At 35.9% G+C, this 24903-nt stretch overlaps 1 protein-coding gene across 1 annotated transcript; it reads right to left on the reverse strand.

Annotated features, from left to right (window-relative positions):
- Positions 1-9499: 9499 nt before the first annotated feature.
- LOC111916731 (F-box/kelch-repeat protein At3g23880) lies at positions 9500-10968 on the reverse strand. Its single transcript, XM_023912390.3, has one exon. The coding sequence runs from the start codon at positions 10961-10963 to the stop codon at positions 9797-9799; it is 1167 nt and encodes a 388-aa protein (XP_023768158.1). The 5' UTR covers positions 10964-10968; the 3' UTR covers positions 9500-9796.
- Between the last annotated feature and the right edge of the window lie 13935 nt (positions 10969-24903).

Genomic DNA, 24903 nt, shown 5'->3' on the forward strand with positions numbered 1-24903 from the left:
CTTGGGTCTTTTCAACCAAAATTATAGGATTAGATTTCAATTTGTGTTCCAGTTCATGAGGTATGGTTAGATTTTGGTTGTAGTTCATTTTAAAGCTTCAATTTTTCACCCATTTTCACCTAAATTCAACTTTTAGCGTTTTGTTTCTCTGCATATATGGTGAAGTCTTATATTTATGCTCTTTTCTTCCATTTGAAGGTGAACACACAACGTCTCTCAGTATAAGTGATTAGTTCGATCCCACAGTCTTTTAGTCTCACTCTCTGGGATTATTTCATTTTGGAAGGAAGATCTTACAAGTTTCTATAGGTTGAATGGGATCCAAATGAACAGTCCCTGTGTGAGCAGAGCTACTTACCAAGTACGTAATCTTTTATTGTGTTAATCATTGCTAGAAGTTGAGCTGTTTGGAATTAATTAGTCTATATATGCTTTGTGGGTATGAAAATTTTTTGGGGGTTTTCTATTTTTGGTGTGATTATCAACTGGCGATTATAGGAAAAGATTAGTAAACTTTGCAAACCTAATTAGATATCCTTTAAAGTCAAAATATATTTTAAACTTACAAGTTACAAGTGCAACCTTTCATGCTTAGGGAATATTCCAGATGTTATGTAGCTTAATTGTTATGCCAAGGTTTGTGTTTTTTGTTCTTTCTCCTAATTCCTAAGCTCATTTAATTTCTTATTATGAACATGATTATTCACCTGTGGATAAGAAGGGTGGGAGGTGAGTAAATGGAGAAATAAAATCAAATCAAAATGAAGGAAGCATAAAGACATGGCTCGTTCCTTGTCTAGCATTTATGAGGACAACCCCTCCCACATGGTGGAAACACAACTTAACAAGGTGCCATTTTGATTTTTATTTTATTCTGTTTTGTCTGTTCATTTGTTCTTAGCATTTGCTAATTTGAGTTGTTTTATAATTATTTTTCAGAGTGAAATATAATTTATGATTTGTGGTTGCTTAAGTGTATAAGACTATAATCATGTCTGAATAACACACAAGTGCAACTTATTCGCATTCAATTGAGAGTACCAAAATACGGATGGACAACACAAAAAGTTTCCCACTTGATGCGTTTTGTGGTTAATGGATGTAAGGTTGCTACTCCTTTTCATAGTTTCTTTACCTTTTATCTACCTGTATATTTGATTCTTATACATTCATATGCCTTTCCATAGTAAGAGCTCTTTAATTTGGATTTTCCTAGTTTTCTATTGTCTCAACATACACGTCACTTGTGTTATTCTGGGCTGAGATATACCATCAGGTATTCACAATTAACAAACTCTGTAATCCTTTTTTATTATCTTTAGTCACAATGCTGTAATGTTTTTTTGTTGATATAAATAATAAATTTGGTTCTTGTCTCTGAATATCAGGCAAGAAGCCTTCCAGTTGATAAACTCAAACCTGCATATTTCGTTGTCAATGGAGCTATATACTTCCTTCAGGTAATACGAAAACTCACAGCCAAACTAGTGTTTTTTTATAATTTTTTTTCTTTGAACTATGCTGTAATTGTATTTAAACAGTAGATTTTGCATCTGGATATATATGAGATTCAACCCTATTGGTGTGGAGATTGCTGAACTACTTCTCTCGGGTTTGACAAATTAAAAAAACCTACTTTTTCTTATTTATTTTTTAAAAGTTTAAGGAGTTGGAATCAAGAACATTGAGATTTTGTGATTTTATTGGACAACAGAGGCAACTAAAGAGGCGGATCATGTGGATCTCAGGTCCAAAATGGTCACCATATTTATCCCACTCCTTGTTGATGAGGTTTTTAATATGATTCTTCTTTATTTTTTCTATTTTTTTAGAAGAAAGTTTCTAAATTGATTTATTTCCTTCACATAGTTCCTTTTTTTCACACATCATGTGCTTTGGAGTTTCTAAACTTCCAAAATCTTAGACATGATTCAAGCCAAAACTCCTATTCGATAACTTTTAACTTTTAAGTAATCACGATTTGTTTTGTTATTTTAAAGGCAATTGATTAATTATACTCACTTTAATAGCTTGTAGCATAAAAAGCATTGCAATTAGAAGACCAAACAATTCACCATCTATTCTTGTGAATCTATTAATAATAGAACATGCACCAAGAATAGACAGCGTAACCAATAGAAAAACCGTCCACACGCAGACCTTGTTTTCAAAATAAAAACTTTATATATATATATATATATATATATATATATATATATATATATATATATATATATATATATATATATATATATATATATATATATATATATATATATATATTATTTTTATGCCAAAAAGAAGGTGTGGTTAATAATATTATATTTTCTTTCGCAGTCGTCCAATATGCAACTTTTTTTTTTACCTTCGGTAATTTATCTAACCTCTTTTTTTCATATGGTTTAACTAATTTTTACAATGTAGGTGTATAATGAGCTTGCAGATGGTTGTGGGGTACCCCAGCTGGCAAAAAAGTGAAACCATGTAAATCCGGACTAGGGTTTTATCTGCTCATTATGGATCAAACTTTATATTAACGTATGTCCTCTTTTGTAGATTTTGGTGAAACATATAAAAACAGTGTTACCAGGGTTGAAGGCACGTATTAGTGCTGCATTAGTTTATGTAGCAAAAGAACATGCTAGTTATGGAGAGATTACAAAGTCTAAGGTATTTAATATGCTTATCAATCTTATTTCAGACAAGTTTTTACCTTTTTACCTTCTTAACTTCTGTTTATTACTGATTTATAGGCTAGCATGGGAGCTCTTCTTCTAAATATTCTTTCAAAGTATTCTAAAGGTGATACTGGTCTTGTTGATTTTATATTTAATAATAAGTACATGTGCATGTTTGGTGAATCTCATAGATGACCTTCATGATTTCTTTAAACAACCTTTTCTTCAATGATTGAGGGTAAAAACGAAGAGATGTCAACATCTGAGTTGTCAGGAGGAGCAAGAATACACTATATTTTCCAGTCAATATTTGTCTTTATTATCCATTTCACATTTTCACCTATTAATATTTAACGCCCAAATCCCTTAGTTTGCAATAAATATATTTAAACAATCGACTTACTGTTGCAGGAAGTTAACCCTTATGAGGACTTGACTGATGATGACATCAGAACTGCCATACAAAATGCAACAGGCCAACCATTTTATGTGATGGTCTTCAGCCTTCTAAAACCATGATTAGGCACATAGTTGAAATGGATGTATGCATCGTTATCTCTGTTCTTTATTTTTATCGTGATATGGTTGAAAATGTTGCTTTTTTTGGGTAGTTGGATTACATAAACACTTCACAACCGAATTTTGTGGGTGAGAGTAAAGCTGTGGAGGTTACCTTGCAGCAAGTGAAATCTTTTAAGCTTGCAACAATAGCGTTGAGGCAAAAGGTGTGGTTAATAATATTATGTTTTATTGTAGGTTTTGTGGTTTTGCATGTTTACTTATCTATATTTTTTGATTGATTTTGTATTTTGTAGGATGGAGTTGAGACTGAAAAAGCTCCACAATCTGAAAGGGGTATAAAGTCACGTGCAATTCTTGCTAGGCCTGTTAATGGAATTGTCACAGGACAGGTTCTCTTTTTTGCACTTAACATTTAAACCCGTTTTAGTATTGATGTTGGAGAATATTTTAGAGAAGCAGATTCTTTTTCTAAATTAAAAAAAAAAAAAAGTTAACAATGCTTTCCAATTACATGTCCAATTACATGTTTACAGCGTAATCAACCAGGGTCTCGAGCAGTTGGTAAGGTTGAGAAGCCAATAGCCGGTAGCCTTTCGTTTTAAAAAAAAAAAAAAAAAAAAAAAAAAAAAAAAAAAAAAAAAAAAAAGATGTAACTTATAGAACCTTTTAGTAGCATAAAAAAAATTAAATGAATTTATTTGTATTTTTCCAGGAAGCACAAGTTGTTCGTTTTTAAAAAAAAAAAAAACAAGATGTAACTTATAGAACCTTTTAGTAGCATAAAAAAAATTAAATGAATTTATTTGTATTTTTCCAGGAAGCACAAGTTGGGGAATCTCAGGCTATGGATCATTCATTTTCTATGATCCATCTGAGGGAGGTATTTATTTTTTTGGTTTTATACCAATTTCTTCAAAAAAGATTTTATATATATATATATATATATATATATATAACTCCAATAATTAATGTTTGATTAATTTCCAATAATAGCCCCCAACAGTTTTGAAGCCCTCAGATGCTGACTCTTTATTTCATATAGTATTTTAAAAAATGTTGACGCTTTGTTGATTGATTGTTGTTTTTTGTATATAAATGTGCTTTATGTGCTGATACTAGTATTGGTCAAGGGGGTACTACTAGTACTACTACATGGAAGGTGCTTCAATACACACTTGCTTACAACAATGTACATAAACTAAGGAAATAGGAAAAGACAAAACGGAAATTGGAAACGTTTTAGAGCTTCTTTAGACAGCTTAATGATTAGTTACTGAAACAAGAAGGTGCCCATTTATAGCAATGTAGTATTCGGTTATATAGTTAGGGAAAACCTCTTAATAACAATGTACAATTAGATCCCTTTAATATCAATGTATTACAATTTTTCGACATGATGTTATTGGATGAAATTGATTGTTTAGTATATATATTTTTTCTATATTTTTGTATTATGCGTAAAAGAGTATCGTAAAAGTACGTCGTATATGCATATTGTAAATAGTTGCAGAAGTTTATGACATGCAAATGCATGTCATCTTCATTTATGACAAGGGCTATAATGATACGCAATGCGTGTCCTAAATACGCGTCGTAAGGTTACGACACGCAAATGCGTGTCGTCTTCCTTTATGACAGGGCCTTCCTTGATACGCATTGTGTGTCGTAAATGTGCGTCGTAAGGTTACGACACGCAAATGCATGTCATCTTCCTTTATGACAGGGCCTTCCTTGATACACATTGCGTGTCGTAAATGAGCGTCGTAAATGTGTGTCGTAACTGCGCGTCGTAAATGTGCGTCGTCTATAGACGACGCGCAAAAGCGTGTCGTCTCTCGTTATAACGGGCCTTCCTTGACACGCATTTGCGCGTCGTAAAAGGCTGTTTTTCTAGTAGTGTGATTACATAGAAAATGTGATGAGTATATGTACAAATGCTATTGTTCTGCTAAATCTCGTGTGTAGTGTGATGAATATAAGTGATTTATATAGTCATAGGCTAATAACTAGAACTCATAAAATTCCGAGATCCTCCGAGATCAACTTATAGCCGTTTGTTGACTTGGTCCTCCGGGTCTTTTGCATGGTTGTGACAACTATTCGTTGAGAGTGTGACTTTGACTATTATTTATGCATAGGTGAGAGAGACAAAAGAATTTATGGCCATTATAAATAAAAAAAATATTAATTAGGATCCTGGAATATATTCGGGGTCCTGAGGTTCGAGGATCCTAATCTTTTGAGGATCATGAGCCTTTGAGGATCCTTAGACTTGAGGATCTCAAAGTAGTTACGAGATCTTAACCCTAACATGGACTATATTGGAGTGCATGGAATTTAGACATGTTTTTTGGGATTTTTCTCCTTCTATCAAGGGGTTTGCACATTGTCGACTGGTGATTAGCATTGATGGCACACGAATTAGTTTTGTACTAAAAACATTGTTGGTTTTGTACCTACAAAATTTTATCTACGAATTGGTTTTAATTTAAAATGTTGTTTGCTGGTATAGATTAAAAAAATTATTTGTTGGTTTTTATAAGAGGTTAAAACTATACTTATTTGGTAAATACAAGCAAAAGGTTACAAAAAAGTCAGATAAAAGAATTATAGTAAAAAACAATAAAAAGAGTAGAAAAAATTTAAAGGTTAAAGTAAAAAAAGTTTAAAACTATAGTTATTTGGTAAATACTTTTAAAACCATTCTTACATGATAAATATTTTCCTTTAAAAAAAACATCGTTTTGATCAAAAACTCTTTTAAGCAATGATATGTTAAAATATTTCTTCGTTCAAGACAAAAACTAAAACTTTTTGTTTAGACAAAAGTCATAAGTGATAAAGTCTAGTGTATCAAATGTTTTGATTTTTATTTTTTGAATAAAAGAATTCTCAGTAGATTAATATATTTTGTTTCAAATTAGCGGAATATTTAATTTTTATTAAATAAAATTTTAAAATTGGTCTCATGGTTTGTCAAAAACTATGAATACAATTCAAAAAGTTTTCAATTTGCATTAAAGGTTTAAAATCAAAATTTTATCTTGATTTTGCTCCTGAAAAAATTAAAATATCTATTTTGCCCTTTTAATTACTTTTTTATATTTCCTTATTTTTACTTTAACTATTTTTTTTAAGTTAAAAAAGAACCTCTCTCTCCTCTTCTCTCTCTCTCTCTCTCTCTCTCCTCTCTCTCTCTCTTCTCTCCTCTCATCTCTCTCTCTCTCTCTCTCTCTCTTCTCTCTCTCTCTCATCTCTCCTCTCTCTCTCTTCCTTCTCTCTCTCTCTCTCTCTCATCTCTCTCTCTCCATCTCTCTCTCTCTCCTCTCTCTCGTCTCATCTCTCTCTCTCTCTCTCTCTCTCTGTGTGTGTGTGTGTTGTGATTTCATATGCCATTATAATGAGTTTGCAACTAATATAAGCAAAATCACATTTGAGCTTAATCACAGGCAATTTTGATGGCTAAATTTGAAATTATCTTAAGTTTTGGCTATGAATTGCAAAGTATTTAACAATTTGGGTTGTTGTGTAATTTTTTTAAATAGCAAACACTAAAATGTGATAAGTTCGAGGATTAATGTTAATTCCTTGAAAAATACTAACTTTAATGGAAAACATTAATATGTTGATGTTATTTCAAGATTTTACGGTTTATGTAGTATAGGCTCATGTAATGTTGATGTTATTTCAAGATTTTACGCTTTATGTACTTTAGGGCTCATTTACCGAAACATAGGCCATTGTAATGAGTTCAAGGCTCATATAAGCGAAAATCACCAATGTTTTAGAAATTGGTTTTGTAGTTGAACCGGTATGGTAACCGGTTTCCGGTTCAACCGATTCGACCATCGGTTCAACCGGTTTCTATAATTTTCATTTTTTTTCATATTTTTCTACACACACATAGACATCCACAATGTTTAAACATTTAAAATACGCATGAATATAAGTTGAAGATCAATCCAAATACATTAAAAACACATAACCGTAAGTTTTATACCAATTCAAGTACATCAAAAATAAAATAAAGTATAATAAAGAAACAAAATATACTTTTAGATGAATACAAAGACATTAAAAAACTTTATAACATTTACTATATGTTTTTATTCAAAGAAATTTAAATAAATATGAAAAAAATGATATATACACTAAAGTCCCAATAATTTCTTTGACAAGAAAGTCCTAAATTTTATTTTTTTAACAGTAAAGTCCAAATTACCGGTAATTTTTGACATATTATCCCTTTTTCCGGTTAACCGGTAATTAGGACTTTATTGTCAACAAAAAAAAAAAAAAAAAAAAAAAAAAAAAAAAAAAAAAAAATTTAAAACTTTTTTTCAAATCGTGAATTAGGACTTTATTGTCAAAAAAATAAAGTTTAAGACTTTTTTTTGTCAAATTCTTGAAAATATTTGGACTTTATTGTATAAACTAAAAAAATACAAATGGACGGTATATATTTCACTTGATAATAACATTTAAAATTTTAACTAGCCATTCAAAACAACACTATATATTTCACAAAGCTTTTACCAAAAAATGTGATCAAACAACCCTCTAAATAGAAAACCAAACAACAATCCGAATCAGAAAATATAGAACTAGTTATTCAAAAAAAAAAAAAAAACTATGAAATTCAATAAACATGTAACTCAAATATATGAACCGGTGACATAATCTTGCAATGTGTCTTGCAGAACTAGCATTGGAGTGAGTCAAATCATTTTCAGACTTGGCTGCTAAAGATACGTTTGAATTACTTATGGCTTTAGCTAGAGACGTTCTAGGTGGATTAGGCTGTGGGAAACACTTGTTTATCCATGTATGTTTCTTTTCTCTATCTTTTTTGACTCTATTGAACCCATCTGCAAGATAATCACAACTGAAATTAAATAACATTCAACTCAAATGAAACCAAAATGGAACTCAAATGGAACTCAAATGTAACCAAAACTTATGTTGCTGTGAAGCCACAAAGATGTACAGTAAACGATCAGAAAACTAGAACTCCACTGCAAATCAGTTCACATTGATGTTTGGATTTGAAGACTGGATATATAATAGACAATTTGATAACAAAAGACTGATACAATATTGTGCAAGAAACTATAAAAATTAGAACATTTATATTGTACAGGAACGATCACAAAATAGAATCATGATTAAGCAATTATAAATCACTTCAAACGATTCCAAATCAGTTCACAGTTCCGAATTCGTGCTTTTGCAAACTGGATAAGAGACGCATTGATACAAGTTGCACTTGTACTGGGAACGATCAGAAAATTGAATCCATGATTAACCAAATCAAAATCATTTCATGATTTTAGAAGAAACGATTTGTAAATTAGTTCACAATTCCCAACTTAGTGCTTTTGCATATAAGATAAGAGACACGCTAATACAGGGAAACGATTAAAATTAGAAACAAAATCGCAATTGTAACGAGTGTACCTATGAAGCAAGCATGAAGCAGTTGATGAACAACGGCGGTGGAGTAAGCCGGAGGCTGCGGAGACGGTGAAGCAAGCAGTAGACGATGTGGGAATTGAAGCCGTATCTGATCGTGGGTGGGAATGGGAATGGGTTATACGTAGTGAAGGGTTTTAGAGTAGAAGGGTAAAAAATGTAAAATATTGAAAGGGTATAATTGTCCATTCGCATGAATTTGTTGTGTATGACAAAATCTTGTAAAAGGCTGAAATTCTAAAAATTTGGAGATTGATGATGGTCATGCTCAGGGGCCGATTTAGGGTGGGTCACTGGTAGCACCGGCAATCCCTAACTTTTCCAGACGCAGTGGAAAAAATTTCAAAATTTTTTAAAATTTTTATTTTTTCTACTATCGTGCAACCCCTGGTTTTCCCGTGCACCCCCTACTGTGAAATCTTGCGTCCACCCCTGGTCATGCGTAACTGAAGCTCTAACATATTCTTGGGAGTTCTCATGTCCAAATTGCAAGAGTTAAATACTTGTGATTTTATGAATAACGATTACGAATTTCATGAAAATCAAGTCAACTACATTATTTTATGGTCAAGCATCTCAAGATGGGGATGACCTTAGGTGCAAAGTTAAACTTATATTCTTCAGGAAGCGATATATACGATTTCAGTATATGAATGTGAAAGTGAAATCACTAAAAAACCTATGAAACCTATTTATTTCAAAATTAAAAATACATTATTTAAGATTATAAAAAGATTACCATGAGCTCCAATCTCTGGCAAGTTTTCAGAAAATTATAAGCCCGAATCTTCATGATCATGTGCAATATTTAGAATGAGAAAAGATAAATGGACTCTTTAACAAAAATATAGACAGAAAATTCTTATGTTAAGTAGAAATACCTTGTGGTAGGTTACTAAAGCCTGAAGCAATCTATGCCATTTAACATTAACAAAACATATCTAATCGATTAAATTAAGGTTAATAAAAATGTGAGATTTATCAATCATCATTAACGTTAAACACATTCATCCCACAGCTATTGTGCATTTAACTAGTCTTGCAATATGCCAATATCATCCTCAATTGCTTGCTCCAGAATTCATCAGTTCTTGTTTTTTCATTATGTTTGTCCTCGATTTATGTCAAAAACTATAACAATCCGACCTACCAAGCAAAAGTAGTGTCTCCATGAACGAAGTCACGGTGGAGCAATACCTTTTTCCAAAAATTTCAAGATCATTGAAGTGTTGTGAGTTGGGATCATATACCATAATTTGACTTTTTTCATAGCCATACTCGTCCACTTCCATTATAGGTGTGCCATTCTTTCTGAATCCCAGTGGCATAATTAACGCATGTTGTGAAATAACAGTGAATAGCTTTGTAAATGATTTTTGAGCACCATTCTCCATCATCCATACAGCACAATGCTGTTTCTCTTTGTTAAAAAAACTGTCTTCAATAACAACAAGAGAATCCCTTATTTTGGAAACAGAAAGCCTAACGGGAGGGTGGCGCGCTAAACTATCTGGGAGGTCTATTATTTCAAAATTTTCATTAGTCAAATCAAATGACATAATCAGATTAGACGTCCATTGTACCCAACCGTCTCTTTCCATCTGATGCGAACCACACCAATACATAAGCCTATCAACAACTACTCCATACGGTCTAACTCGGACTGATTTTCTCCACACATTGCTGGATGGACTTCTCCATTCCCCTGAACTTAACGTATAAATCATAACTCCCCGAGGGTTGTTAATTTCGCTCTTTTTTTCATGCATTGGACCAAGTTGTGGAATCATGACAATTTTGGGGTCATTAGTAACAGGACAAACCCCAAAACCAAAAGTTGTTTGATCATGCACATGATATGTCACAGGCACATCAATAGCAATAGATTTTCTGATTGAAGGATTCCAAAGTAAAACCTTCCGCTTTTCAAAGTTAGAATGAGATCTCTCTGGAGCATAATAATAGCCATCCAAGCACAACAACCCATTACAGCTACCGACTAAGCATGGCCTTTTAAGTAGTTTAACGGAAAGGGGAAGAGTCGGAACAAACCTCTGTTGGGGGAAAGTGTCATCGTCGACAATAGAAACATATCGCGCCTCCTCTCCTACCACATACTTTATAAGTAGTTGTTGACACTGATCTTTGCCAACGGTGTGAGCAGCAATAAAATAAGCGCTATCGATTAAACACCTCCATGCTTTGCAGACAGATCTAAACTGAATCAATGATTTCACAGGAAGCCTTTTGAGGATTTCCTCTTGAACATGGAAAGGAATTTGGCTGGACATTACGATGCTGGGTGCCGATGGGTTATGACATATGAATATTTAGGGTTTTTATAAAACGAGGATTGGGTACGTCTTTATAAGATTTTCTCAAACAAATTTGATATTAACGTCCGGGTTATTTATCTATAGAACAAATTACACCAATGGTCCTTTAGGTTTTGGTTTTTTTTTCCTAAAGTAATCCCTACGGTACTTTTTTCCTTCAAATAGTACCTACGGACGATAAGTTGCACGCGTTTGGTCCCCGAGTTGGGTGTCCGTCCATTCCAACGTTGAGTTGCTCCCATGTGACTTGCAAATGAAGGTATTTATGTCATTTTACCGTAAAGGACCTTTTTTTAACATTTAACTATCTCAATGTCTTAAACTAAAAGGTTTTTTTCCTAAATAGCTTTAACCATTAAGGTGGCGGGGTTTAGTTTCAGACATTGAGTTTGACACTCTATCTCTTTCCTTAAGAAAACCTTTTGATCATCCGCTCTTCTTCAATCATGAGTTCTTATAGTCGTCCGAAAATATAGCTCAATTAATTCAAGTGTGTGTCGAGGAAAAAGGTGCTCACATTGTGGTCGTTACGTCCACGCTACACCCAACCACCTGAGCTACGTAAAGAATATGGTAAGCACAAACCTTTTAATGCTAGGTTTGACGAAATGTTGTACACATGTAATTTTGCTTTCCTCCGTCAGTAACATTTTGTTCTTGAATTTTCACCTCATGTTCTATTTCAAGCTTTTGCACATTCAAGATAAATCATGGGGGTTTGTTCACAAATACGGTATCTAGAAGGTCGTACATAGATGGGCTTGTGGATCACTTTGATTTTATGGACATGGATGTGTTTTCAGTCAATGAGGGAGGTATATTGTTTTACCATTTCATGATCCCAGAGACAAACTTGGATAGTGGATTGTTACCCCTTGGCACCAATCAGGATGTCATTCAGTTGGCTAGGTATGTGCATAATCATAAGGAAATTAATTTGTACATTGAGCATGAGAATACTAGAGTAGTGTTGGATAAGGTGTCTAAGTCCATAACTATTTCTGGTATGTACTTGACCCGGTTTGGCATGGTCCATTTGGGTTGCATGGCATCATGCACTTGGGTAGACTAAAATTAGAGAAAAAGGCACTTATGGTTTATTAATATATTATAAGTTCTAATATATTAATAATATTATTTAATTAGTATTGATCAAGAATTAATTTGGAATTAATTAAGTGATCAAAATGAGACTAATTAAATATATGGGTTGATTGTGTAAATCATCCATTCTTGTATAGTGGGCTAATGATCCATGGTTTATCAAGTTGGGCTAAAACCCATAAGATGCTCCATGGATGCTCCATGGTATTTTTAAACCCCATGGATCCAAGAAATGAAGATCCATGTCATTTAAGGTTTACATGGTGTAACCCTACTTATGACACACTATAAAAGGAATATGATAGCAACCAAAATTGGCCACTAAGCAAGAACAAGAGGGTATAGCTGATTTTAGAAGTGTTCTATTTCTCTCAAGGTTATTCCAAGTGTATTTTGTGTTGTGTGAGACATTTGAGGCATCACTTTTGGGGTGCTAGGCTCACAAGGTTCGCAAGGAATCCAAGCAACTAAAAGGTATGTCCTTCTTACTAACTTTTATGTTTAAAAGTTCCCCATGTATGCTAGATAGGTTATGAACCTTGGAAATCAAATTTTCATGTATCATAGCAAAACATAGATCCAAGGTTTCTAGGGTTGCATGTACACCATAAGAGTGTTAGAATGCGTAAAGCCCTTGAGTGGTATCAGAGTCTAGGCTTGTTTTCTTGATATTTGATGCAAACTTGCTAAAAAACTCAAAAAATTTGTTGTCTGGACAGTGGACTCGCCGAGTCCATGGGGGGACTCGACGAGTCCAAAGCAAAATTCATCCTACTCATCAAGTAGGTGCTTGCACTCGACGAGTAGGAGGCTCTGACTGCAGTTTTTCGACTTTTGATGCTGAAAATGGACTAGAAACATTACCCTAAACTGTTTTGGTGTTCTAAAACTTGTTTTAGATGGTGTAATGGTTGTGCTAATCCAGTTACATGTTCTTATGAGTTATTGTTAGATCATATGAATTATTTGCTAAATTGTTTAATGATTAATTCTTGATCAATTATATGTTTTAATGGAATCCATAATTTGTCCTCAAGTTATGGATTACCAAAAGTCAATCTTTTAAAGTCCATTACAGAAACACATAGGTTACATAAAATGAAAAGTCAATCATTTAATTAAACCATTAACTCATAAGTTATGAAATGAAAATTTTTGTAAAGTTACAAAACTTGCCCTCAATGGAGGGTCGTTAGCCAAACGGGTAGGACAATGACTTTAAATCCTCATTAAAAGTATGATGATTAAAAAGTAACTAAATGTTTTTATAAATTCCCAATCTTAGTTACTTTAGGAAAATGTGAATATGGTGCTAACCCATGAAAATTACACTTTACACTTTGTCTAAGTCGTTAGTGGAGCGTGTGTGGTGAACCGGCAAGTTAACTTGGATTTAACAAAGTAGTCAAAGGGTGGCTTAAGGTTTATCATAGATCGGTGGAGCGCGTATGGTTAACCGGCACATCGGTTAGGTGATTAACATTAAGAGTACCAAGTAAATTTGCATGGTTAATTCACACCTTGTTTTTGATCCTCGGCATCCCAGTCACAAAACCTAAATGGCACATTCGAGATTGAAACATGTCATTGAAAAAGTTCAATGAATCTCAAAAGAATCTAGGAGATTCAAAACCAATTAAAAACCTAATAATTTATTTCGTTTTTCATGGTGGAAATTGGTTAATCGTCATTCACCTACCTTCAAATATGTTATAGCTTAGATTACGATATCCCTCTTTTAAGTTATAATATATTGTGTTGGGTCCTAGCCTTAATATTACATTTGGGTGTTTTATTAAGGACTATCTTTATATCTAATCAAAAATTATCTTTCTTCTTTTTCAGATGTCTTCCAATAATGCTGCTTCTGGCTCAAACCCTACCAGCTCCTTCTCTCTCATGAACCTTTATGGGAGAGTCATCTTCGATGGTTCTAACTTTATGGATTGGATCCAGAACATCAGGATGGTCACTTGCTATGAGGACAAGGAATATGTCCTCGATAAGGAGCTGAAGGAAATCGATGAGTCCACTGCTACTCCCAGGAGATCGCCGACTTTAGGACTCATGAGAAAGATGCCTCAAAAGTGGCATGTATCATGATGGCTACTACGATAGCTGAACTCCAAAAGTCCTATGAGGACTACTACCCTTTTGAGATGAACCAGGACTTGTTGGAAAGATACCATCAGAGTGCTCGTTAAGAGCGGTGTGTAATAATCTCCTCCATGATAACAACCCGGATGAAGGATGGTGAACCCATCACGGGCCACATGCAAAAAATGCAAAGGTGTGTGGACCGTTTGCTGAAATTGAATGTGAACTTCCCCGAGGAGTTGGAAATTGACATCATTTTGCACTCCTTACCCTCGTGTTATGATCAATTCTGCATGACATACCACATAAACAAGGAGAAAGTTACCCTCAACAAGCTTCAAGGACTTCTAAAGACCGCCGAAAGTGGTCTTAAAGGTAAGTCAGTTGTTACCACTCCTACTCCTACTCCAAACTCCGCCCCTTTCTTGGCAATCGGGAAAGGTAAAAGAAATAAGAGGAAGACCCCTTCGAAGGGTACCAAGGGAAAGTCTCTTGATGTCTCCTCTTCAAGTGGAACCAAGAAAGGTTTTGTCACTCCTTCTTATGACCCAAAAGAGGCTGAATGCTTCTACTGCCATGAAAAGTCACACTGGAAGCGGAACTGCCCAAAGTATCTGCAAGATGTGAAGGATGGGAAAGTAAAACCCAACCATGCAAGTAATTACACTATATTGTCTAATAACTCACCCTATTCTAACTCTTGGGTCCTTGATACAGGTTATGGTATTCACATATGTTTTGATTTGCAAGAACTAAGAAGAACTTAGAATGTGGAGCATGCGAAGATAAACTTGATCATGGGGAATAGGAAAGCTTCACCTGTCACCAAGATTGGAGTTTATTCATTGTTGCTAAGTAGTGGTTTTACATTAGATTTGAATAAATGTTGTTACTCGCCTAAAATGGCAAGAAATATTATTTCCTTTCATGGTTTGTACAAACAAGGTTTTACCTTTCGTTTGATAATGAATGTGGTTGTATTAATGCTTTCTTTAATAATGTTCTTTATTTTAAAGCATTACCTTGTGATGGTGTGTATGAAACTGTGTCGGTTGTAGATAACCTAGGAAATAATATGTTGTGTATTGATTCTTCTAATAACTTGGATAAAGCATCATTATGGCATTGTCATCTTGGACATATAAGCAAGAAACGCATAGGACAACTCCAAAAGGATGGAGTCTTGGAGTCATTTAATCTAAAGTCAGTTGCTATTTGTGAATCGTGCTTACTTGGAAAAATGACAAAATCACCCTTCACTGGTTCTTGTGCTAGGGGTGAGGGTTTGTTGGATCTCATACATACTGATGTGTGTGGACCCTTCAAGACTGCCACAAGGGATGATAATCGTTATTATGTGACTTTCACTGATGATTATAGTAGATATGGTTATGCCTACTTCATCAAGCATAAGTCAGAGACTTTTGAAAGGTTTAAAGAGTTTAAACAGGAAGTCGAGAATCAATTGGGCAGGAACATTAAAATGCTTCGATCCGATTATGGTGGTGAGTATCTTAGTACAGAGTTCCTCGCCTATCTTAGGGAATGTGAGATTGTCTCACAATTGACACCTCCCAGGACACCATAACTGAATGGTGTGGCTGAGAGGTGTAATCGAACCTTGTTGGATATGGTTCGTTCCATGATGAGTCAAGCTTCGCTACCAATCTCTTTTTGGGGGTATTCTTTAGAGATTGCCGCCAATATCCTTAATCTAGTCCCTACAAAGAAGGTTGCCAAAACACCTCATGAGATGTAAACTGGAAAAGTTCCCAATTTAGACCACATCAAGATTTGGGGTTGCGAGGCTTTTGTGAGACGCGAGACTCACGATAAGCTCGAACCTCAAAGTGAGAGGTGTATTTTCATCGGCTACCCACAAAAATCCTTTGGTTACCTCTTCTACAGACCCATTGAGAATGTGGTCTTTGTAGCAAGGAGGGGTCTCTTTCAAGAGAAAGAGTTCATAAGCCAAGGAAACAGTGGGAGGAAAATTGACCTTGAAGAAATTCAATAGTCAAGTGGTGAAGGAACCTCAAATCCTACCAGTCAACCTGAGGAGGAAACTCCTGTTGATCCAATTGACGAGTCTGTACCTCTGAGGCGTTCCACCAGAGTTAGGAATCCATGAGAGTTAGGCGTTCCACAAGACACTGATAAGTTTGGATAAACCTAATAGCTACATGGAATCCATGGCAGGCCCTGAGTCTGCTAAATGGAAAGAGGCAATTGACAGCGAGATACAGTCCATGTATGACAATCAAGTTTGGAACTTGGTTGATAATGTACCAGGTTGCAATACAGTTGGATGCAAATGGATCTTCAAGAAGAAGAGCGACATGGATGGTAATGTACACACTTATAAGGCACGATTGGTTGCAAAGGGCTTTTCTTAAACTCCGGGAGTTGATTATGTTGAGACCTTTTCACCGGTAGCCAAGATTAAGTCTATTAGGGTTATGTTAACCATTGTTGCATTTCATGATTATGAAATATGGCAAATGGATGTCAAAACCGCTTTCCTTAATGGAAAGTTGGTTGAGGATGTTTACATGAGTCAGCCAACGGGTTTTGTCAATACAGAGTACCCTAATAGAGTGTGTAAGATTGAGAAATCCATCTATGGATTGAAACAAGCACCTCGCAGATGGAATCTTTGTTTTGATGAGAAGGTCAAAGAGTTTGGATTTTCGAGGAGCGAAGATGAATCTTATCTATATGTCAAGGCTAGTGGGAGTATAGTTAGCTTTTTGGTATTGTATGTAGATGACATACTACTCATAGGAAATGACATCCCAACTCTGCAGGAAGTAAAGTCATGGCTTGCGAGGTGTTTCGCTATGAAGGACCTTAGAGAAGCTGCCTATATCCTAAGGATAAGGATTTCGAGAAACCGGAGTAAAAGACTAATTAGACTTAGTCAGAGTACCTACTTGGATAAGGTGTTGAAAAGGTTCAGCATGCAGGATTCCAAGAAAGGAGAGTTACTGATCCAGAGTAAGGCTAGACTGAGTAAGACTCAGAGCCCGAGTACAGAGATTGAGATAGCAGAAATGAGTCGAGTACCTTATGCTTCTGCTATAGGCTCGATTATGTATGCTATGACATGTACTCGTCCTGATGTGGCCTTTGCCTTGAGCATGGTCAGCAAATATCAAGGGAAACTTGGCAAGGCTCACTGGACTGCGGTAAAGAATATTCTCAAGTACCTGCGGAGGACTTAGGACTGGGCCCTTACCCTCGGTGGGAGTGATGACTTGAGAGTAGTAGGGTATAGTGATGCTAGCTTCCAGACTGATAGGGATAATTTCTGCTCTCAGTCAGGCTGGTTCTTTACATTGAACGGAGGAGAAATTACTTGGAAAAGTCCCAAGCAGGAGACAATGGCCGATTCAACTTGCGAATCAGAGCATATAGCAGCAAGCGAGGCAACAAAGGAGTCGATATGGCTGAAGAACTTCATTGGAGATCTTGGAGTAGTACCAGCTATAAAGGAGCCTATGGAAATTTTCTGTGATAGTGAAAGTGCAGTTGCCTTAGCCAAGGAACCAATGGAGTACGGAAGATCCAGACACATCAACATAAAATACCATTTCATCAGACATCGAATAGAAGAAGGACTCCTCGTGGCAAAGAGGGTATCATCGGATGAGAACCCAGCAGATCCCCTCACGAAGGGACTGGGTAGGGTTAAGCATCTTCAGCATGCGAGGCGCATAGGGCTAAATGATGATATTAGTTTTGGAAATTAGATAGCTTTGAAATTTGTAAAGTGTAATTGACATTTGATGATAAATAAAAGTTGGTTTATTTATAAGTAAAGTGTGGCTATCTTTTGTCAATCGTTTACTATCATTTCATTTTTGCATGTTTTGACTTCCAGAGTAATTATGTTATGTTCTTTCATATTATTCAAATTTCCACAGTCGGTCATATGTTGGAAGTAGATATAAATCAAGATTGTCATGAGGTTGGTTGTAGATGTCTAAGTTGTGGGACATATCAAGAGTTGCCACAACACTTCATGAGTGCTCATAATTTCATAGTATTGGATTCAACCCACGCTCAATGGTATCAATTCATGGAATTTATCTCGAGTGATCATGAGACGGTAATATCATATAAGTCTTCAAACCTAGAGATATGAGTTGTTGACTATGAGTTGGTTATACATTGATTGTACGAAAACGCATTGGTAACTCGATGTTATAAAATGTGCCTTTGTGTATAATTCAACAAGTAGTAGAACAAGCATATGAGTCGAAGTTTTTCTGATCCTTCTTGGATTAGAAGCGATATATGGGACCCTCGATGATTTTGTTTTGACCTATGTACCAGGCCCGATAAGAACTAAATTGATGTGTTCGATTAAGTTCTTTGTCAAACAAATTGGAAATCAGGAAACAAACTGCTGGACAATAAGTAAGACATTGTTCCATGTATTTGTCAGGCTGATATCTATAATAAAGGATTATATGATCACTTATCTTAAATGGCGTATCATCGTCATCTCAGTTCCAAGAGACCTTGAAAGAGCTACGATTGTTGATCGGTTCCTGAAGTCATACTTGCAGTTATAGTTATTAGACTTATCCAAGTGGGAGACTGTTGGATAAGGTGTCTAATTCCATAACTATTTCTGGTATGTACTTGACCCGGTTTGGCATGGTCCATTTGGGTTGCATGGCATCATGCACTTGGGTAAACTAAAATGAGAGAAAAAGGCACTTATGGTTTATTAATATATTATAAGTTTTAATATACTAATAATATTATTTTATTAGTATTGATCAAGAATTAATTTGGGATTAATTAAGTGATTAAAAGGAGACTAATTAAATATATGGGTTGATTGTGCAAATCAATCATTCTTGTATAGTGGGCTAATGATCCATGGTTTATCAAGTTGGCCTAAAACCCATAAGATGCTCCATGGATACTCCATGGTGTTTTTGAACCCATGGATCCAAGAAATGAATAGCCATGTCATTTTGGGTTTACATGGTGTAACCCTACTTATAACACACTATAAAAGGAATATGATAGCAACCAAAATCGGCCACTAAGCAAGAATAAGAGGGCATAGCTGATTTTAGAAGTGTTCTATTTCTCTCAAGGTTATTCCAAGTGTATTTGGTGTTGTGTGAGACATTTGAGGCATCACACTTGGGGTGCTAGGCTCACAAGGTTCTCAAGGAATCCAAGCAACTAAAAGGCATGTCTTTCTTACTATCTTTTATGTTTAAAAGTTCCCCATGAATGCTAGATAGGTTATGAACCTTGGAAATCAAATTTGCATGTATCATAGTAAAACATAGATCCAAGGTTTCTAGGGTTTCATGTACACCATAAGAGTGTTAGAATGCTCAAAATCCTTCAAGTATTCCCTTGCTTTAAGTCCCTATTGAAGGTTCGTATTATGGAAGTTGAAAGGGATCATTATCCTAAAATGAATAAGGTTATAATAAAAAGGAAATTAGTATGGTAATGTAGTAAAAAGTTGGATTTGAATGAGCACACATATTTGTCAAAATTGACTGTACCCTATGAACATGTGATCACAAAAAACACACATCTAATCGAGAGAGTGATCCCTTTAGGGAGGGGTACAGTTTGAGGATAACCAAGGTAAAAGAGCTGTTAACACATGAGATGATCACCAACCAAAAGGGGATATTGATCTAGTGAATGATTATGAGGTAACGGGGATGCAGACGCACAATATGGTGGGGAAAATTTATATGATGTTGAGTTTTTTAAGGATGAATACAGTGGAGGTAAGGAAAGTGTTAGTGAGGGTGCTTGAAGTGAGGGTAGTAGGAATGAGGGTAATAGGACAGATGATGATAGTGAGGATGAAGACTGCTTTATGGATTTAGAAAATATTGTAGATGATGTGGATGTTTATATGAAAGATTTTCATATACATGTTGATGAAGATGTTGAGTGGGTTCAAAAAACGACCAAAGAAGCAAGTGGTAGTGGTGTTGACTTTACTAAAGGTGAAGATTTGGAGGTCATAGACCCAAAATCGTTTAATTTACCTATTATAGGTGAAGATAACAACAGAGAGAGGATGTTGAGAGACATAGGAAAAGCAAAAGCTTGTTCTGAGGGTGTAGTTCATCCAAAGGCTTTCACATTGGAACAAAAGTTAAAAACAAAGAAAGATGTGAAAGAATATATAAACAAACATGCAGTAGAAACCAAAAGGGATCTACATTTTGAAAAAAAATAGAAAACAATGATTAGGCTAAGTGTAGACGAGTAGCCCAGATATGAGTGGTTGGCCATGGAAAAAGTCAAGGACTCGATTCAAGGACAAAATAGTAAATACAAAAGAGGGTAAATGTCCTTAGGTTGTACTAGTGTCTAGACCTAAAGAAACAGATGACTGGGTGGTGAACATACTAGTTAATGAACATCGGTGTGTGCAATCAAGAACCATTATAGTTTCCAACTACAAATTCATTGCAACAAACATTATGAAGCAAATTGAGAGTAATCCAACCATTCCAGTGAATGCACTTCAAGAAGATCTCATCCAGAGACTCGAGATGAACATGTCAAGAATGAAGGTACATCGGGAAAAGGTATTGGCTCAGATGCATGTTTTTGGGGATTTTCAGAAACAATATGCTATCTTGAGGGACTATGGACTAGATTTGATGGAAAAAAACCTAAGTACTAATGTCAATATCGATTGTCATACTAATCCCAATATAAATTCTAATACAAGGAAGTTTAGGAGAATTTACATTTGTTTAGGAGCATTGAAGGAAGGATTTAAGGCTAATCTAAGGGATTTCATAGGGTTGGATGCTACTTTCATGAAAGGTCCCTATCCTGGTCAAATTTTGACTGTCGCAGGGGTAGATTCCAATAATGGGATATATCATCTTGCATATGCACTTGTTGAAAATAAAACCATAGATTCATGGACATGGTTTTTGGAACAACTTGGCGATGATCTTGAACTTTATGCTACTTCACACTTCACTTTCATCTCAGATAGGCAGAAGGTACATATACTTCAATTTAATTTGATATTGATGTTATTTAGTCAACTAACTATTGAAATATGTAACTAGGGCATCATTCCTGCAATTGCAAAACTATACCCTCAAGCTAAGCATAGGTTATATCTGAGGCATATTTATGATAATATGAAAAGACAGTGGAAGGATAAAGAGCTCAAAGATTTTGTGTGGGCGTATGCAACTGCTACTACTATAAGGCATTTTCAGAAAGCATTAGAAGAGCTTAAAAAATTCAATGTTGAAGCTCATGATTGGCTTATACAGATTCCTCCAGCTCATTGGGCAAGATCTCATTTCTCACGTTAACACTTCATCTTTCAATGATGTTTAAATTTACTAGTCACTGTTACGTTTTGTTCTCATTTTGTATTATATCACTAAACAGGGAAGGCACATACTAACATCTTTTTGAATAACTTGTGTGAGGTTGTGAATGGAAAAATACAAGGTGGTAGGGATAAACCTATCATTTATTGTTTGGAGTATGTTAGAGAGTATTTGTTGAAGAGAATTTGCAATGTCCAAAGAGAGATTGATAGATCTCATGGTCCTCTTACACCAACTGCCACTACTCTTCTTGATCAAATGAAAAGATAAGCACAAAAGTACAGGTGTAACATCCCGAATTTTCAGGTATCATATTTAACTAATTTATATTCCTAATGACAGAGCAACTCGATGAGTTGGATACCCAACTCATCGAGTGGAGACGGATTTGGCCACGTGGATTTAGTGACCAACTCGACGAGTCAGAGAGACCAACTCGAAAATTTGGAGCTGTTTGGAGAAACCCTAATTCTACGAGCTTATGTCCTATTTAAAGGACCTTAAGCCCTCATTTCAGCCACCTTTGACACCCTACTACGCTGAGTGAAACCCTAATCGAACTATAGCTTGGTGTGTGAGAAGATAAGCTAATATTGTGATATTTGGTGCATTCTTGGAGGAAATATTGAGGAGAAAAGGACCTCGGATGAGAAGAAGCTTTTGAATCTGGTGTTCTTTCATCCCTAGCTTCTGTTTGAAGGTAAAAGGTCACTATCTTGTTCATTGTTTTGGTTAAGACCCTTTTTTGGGGAAATTATAGTCTTTTCCCATCCTTCTTGGAGCTCTAGAGTGTAATGAGATTTTCATGGAGTTGAGACTCTAGATCTGGACATATTGAAGTCCCATGAGCCCAAGGATCCAAGCTTTATCAAGCTTTGTGCAAGTCTCCAAGCATGAAACCCTTTTTGGAGTTCATTTTGCCATGTTGAGCCTTATATGCCATGCATGAACGTAAAGCTTGCAGCTTTATGTGATAAGTGAGTCTTAGAAGGTTAGATCTAGAGTATGGGACATCATTTTTCCTAAAATCGTCTGAATGAGAAAGTGGAATGAAGGGACTCGATGAGCCAGTGAACTGACTCGACGAGTCGGTTAAGGTTTGTCCCGATGGTCTGGACGCGTTACAAACTCCGCGAGTTTATGAGACAACTCAACGAGTTGAGAGGGTTTTAACCGTCCTTGGATTCAGAGTGGATTCGACGAGTTGAGGTGATAACTCGATGAGTAGGTGAGGCTTTCCTGGTCTTTTAGACACATGCATAAACTGGACGAGTTAATGAGACAACTCGGCGAGTTTGGTTAAGATTTCCCGACTTTTCGGAGAACAGGAGGAACTCGACGAGTCACCTAGATGAACTCGACAAGTCCAGTCAACAAGGAATGTTGACTTGAGCGTTGATTTACATTGACTATTAGGGTTTGGCCAACTGTGGACTTTGGAAGGCCATGAAGGGGGTAAAATGGTCTTTTCACCCATTGGGACTTAGAGGAAGAGTTAGCCTAGCGTGATCAGAGTTGTTATTACAAATTGTTTATTAGAGACAATTATATCATGTAGGCAGAGTCTATATTGTTCGTGTGTTGCTATATCTACTTGCTTACTTAATAGGTGAGTTGTCTCACTATACTTACTAGATGTGATAACTCTGTGGGACCGGAGGATCTTGTATGCTATTATTGAGTATTATGATATCATGTTTTATGTCTTTATGATTTATGATGTGTATTATTCTGAGCTTCATTGAGTTAGGACTGGAGGGTCCATCCCGAGTTGTGGGAACGGAGGGTCTCCACTAAGACACATTGACTGGAGGGTCTTTATTGAGATATAGCCATGATAGGCTAATGAGATGTGTGTGTAACACAGTAAATATTTAGAACAAATTTTTCATTTAAAATCACATAATTCTCATAATTCATTTCACAAAAATCTCATTTATTAAGTTTACAATTCAAACCTCCATAACTGTTTGGTTAAAATCCAGGATCCTCAAAAACGTAACTCTTTCACTGGTGTGTACAATCAAGCCGGTGCCATCTCGTGATCTTGAGAACAACCTAAAACACATAAAACATAACACGGTAAGCACGAAGCTTAGTGAGTTCCCCAAAATACCACATACAACACATTAGCCACTCGAGGCTATAACTCTGTAAGAGCCTCCAGTCTGTATCTCAGTGGAACCCTCCAGTCCCATGGCTCATTCGACCCTCTGGTCCGGTCTCAATGAGGACCCTCCAGTCTCACAGCTCGTTGGACCCTCCGGTCCGGTCTCAACGAGGACCCTCCGGTCTCATAGCTCGTTGGACCCTCCGGTCCGGTCTCAGTAACACATAACATAGCATATATATCACACAGCCAAAATGCATAACTCAAGTAAGCACATAAGATCCTCTGATCACACATAATTACCACTCTAGGTAAAGTATAGTGAGAAGACTCACCTGGAAAGCAGCAAGTAAATAACCTCGCACCCAAATCTCGAACTAGCCTCCGCCTATCAAAAGGAATGAATATCTCTAATTAATACTCTTTTACATGACCCTAATAATTAAAGGCCATTCTTTCTCTCTCTAACACTTGAATTGGGTAAAAGACCATTTTACCCCTCCATGGTCTCCATTACTCATGTTGACCAAACCCTAGAGTCAACAGAAGTCAAACTCGAGTCAACAGTCCAGGTTTGACTCGACTCGTCGAGTGCACTCTTGCGACTCGTCGAATCCCCTCATATCCTCAGAAGTCTCAAGAAAGCCTAGCTCAACTCATCGAGTTGACCCCCAACTCACCGAGTTATCACGCAATTAAACCCATTGGGACTAACCCACACCGAATCGACGAGTTAAGCCATGGACTCGGCGAGTCCCTTCGATCAGATTTCTCATTCAAACGATTTAAGGCAGATCTATCACTTCAAACACTAGACCTACCATTCTAAGGGTCGATTGTCACGTAAAGCTGCAAACTTTACGTTCAAACATGGCATATAAGGCTCATAATGCCAAAACATGCACCAACAAGGGCTAGATGCACAAGAGCTTGCCTCCAGCTCAATAAAGATCAGGTCTTTGCACTCACAAGGTCCCTTATAGTCCATATCTGAGGTTCTAACCTCAAGCCATGCACAAATCACTCCATGACACAAGGTAGATGGAAGAAAACCCTAAAAATTCCCCCTAAACAAGATCTCATAATGAAAATGATCAAGCAAGCATCTTTTTACCTTCGACTGAAGCAAAACTCTGAAGAATCTATGGGTCCAAAAGCCTCCTCTTGATCCAAGCTATGATGCTCTCCGCTTCTTCCTCCAAAAGGTTACAAGATGC

This window comes from Lactuca sativa, chromosome 1 (genome assembly GCF_002870075.4).
Source record: "Lactuca sativa cultivar Salinas chromosome 1, Lsat_Salinas_v11, whole genome shotgun sequence".
Taxonomy (NCBI): Eukaryota; Viridiplantae; Streptophyta; class Magnoliopsida; order Asterales; family Asteraceae; genus Lactuca; species Lactuca sativa.

Bases quoted from the DNA above. Each gene is read 5' to 3' on its own strand.
- LOC111916731 (XM_023912390.3), bottom strand. From the start codon at position 10,963: ATGTCCAGCCAAATTCCTTTCCATGTTCAAGAGGAAATCCTCAAAAGG.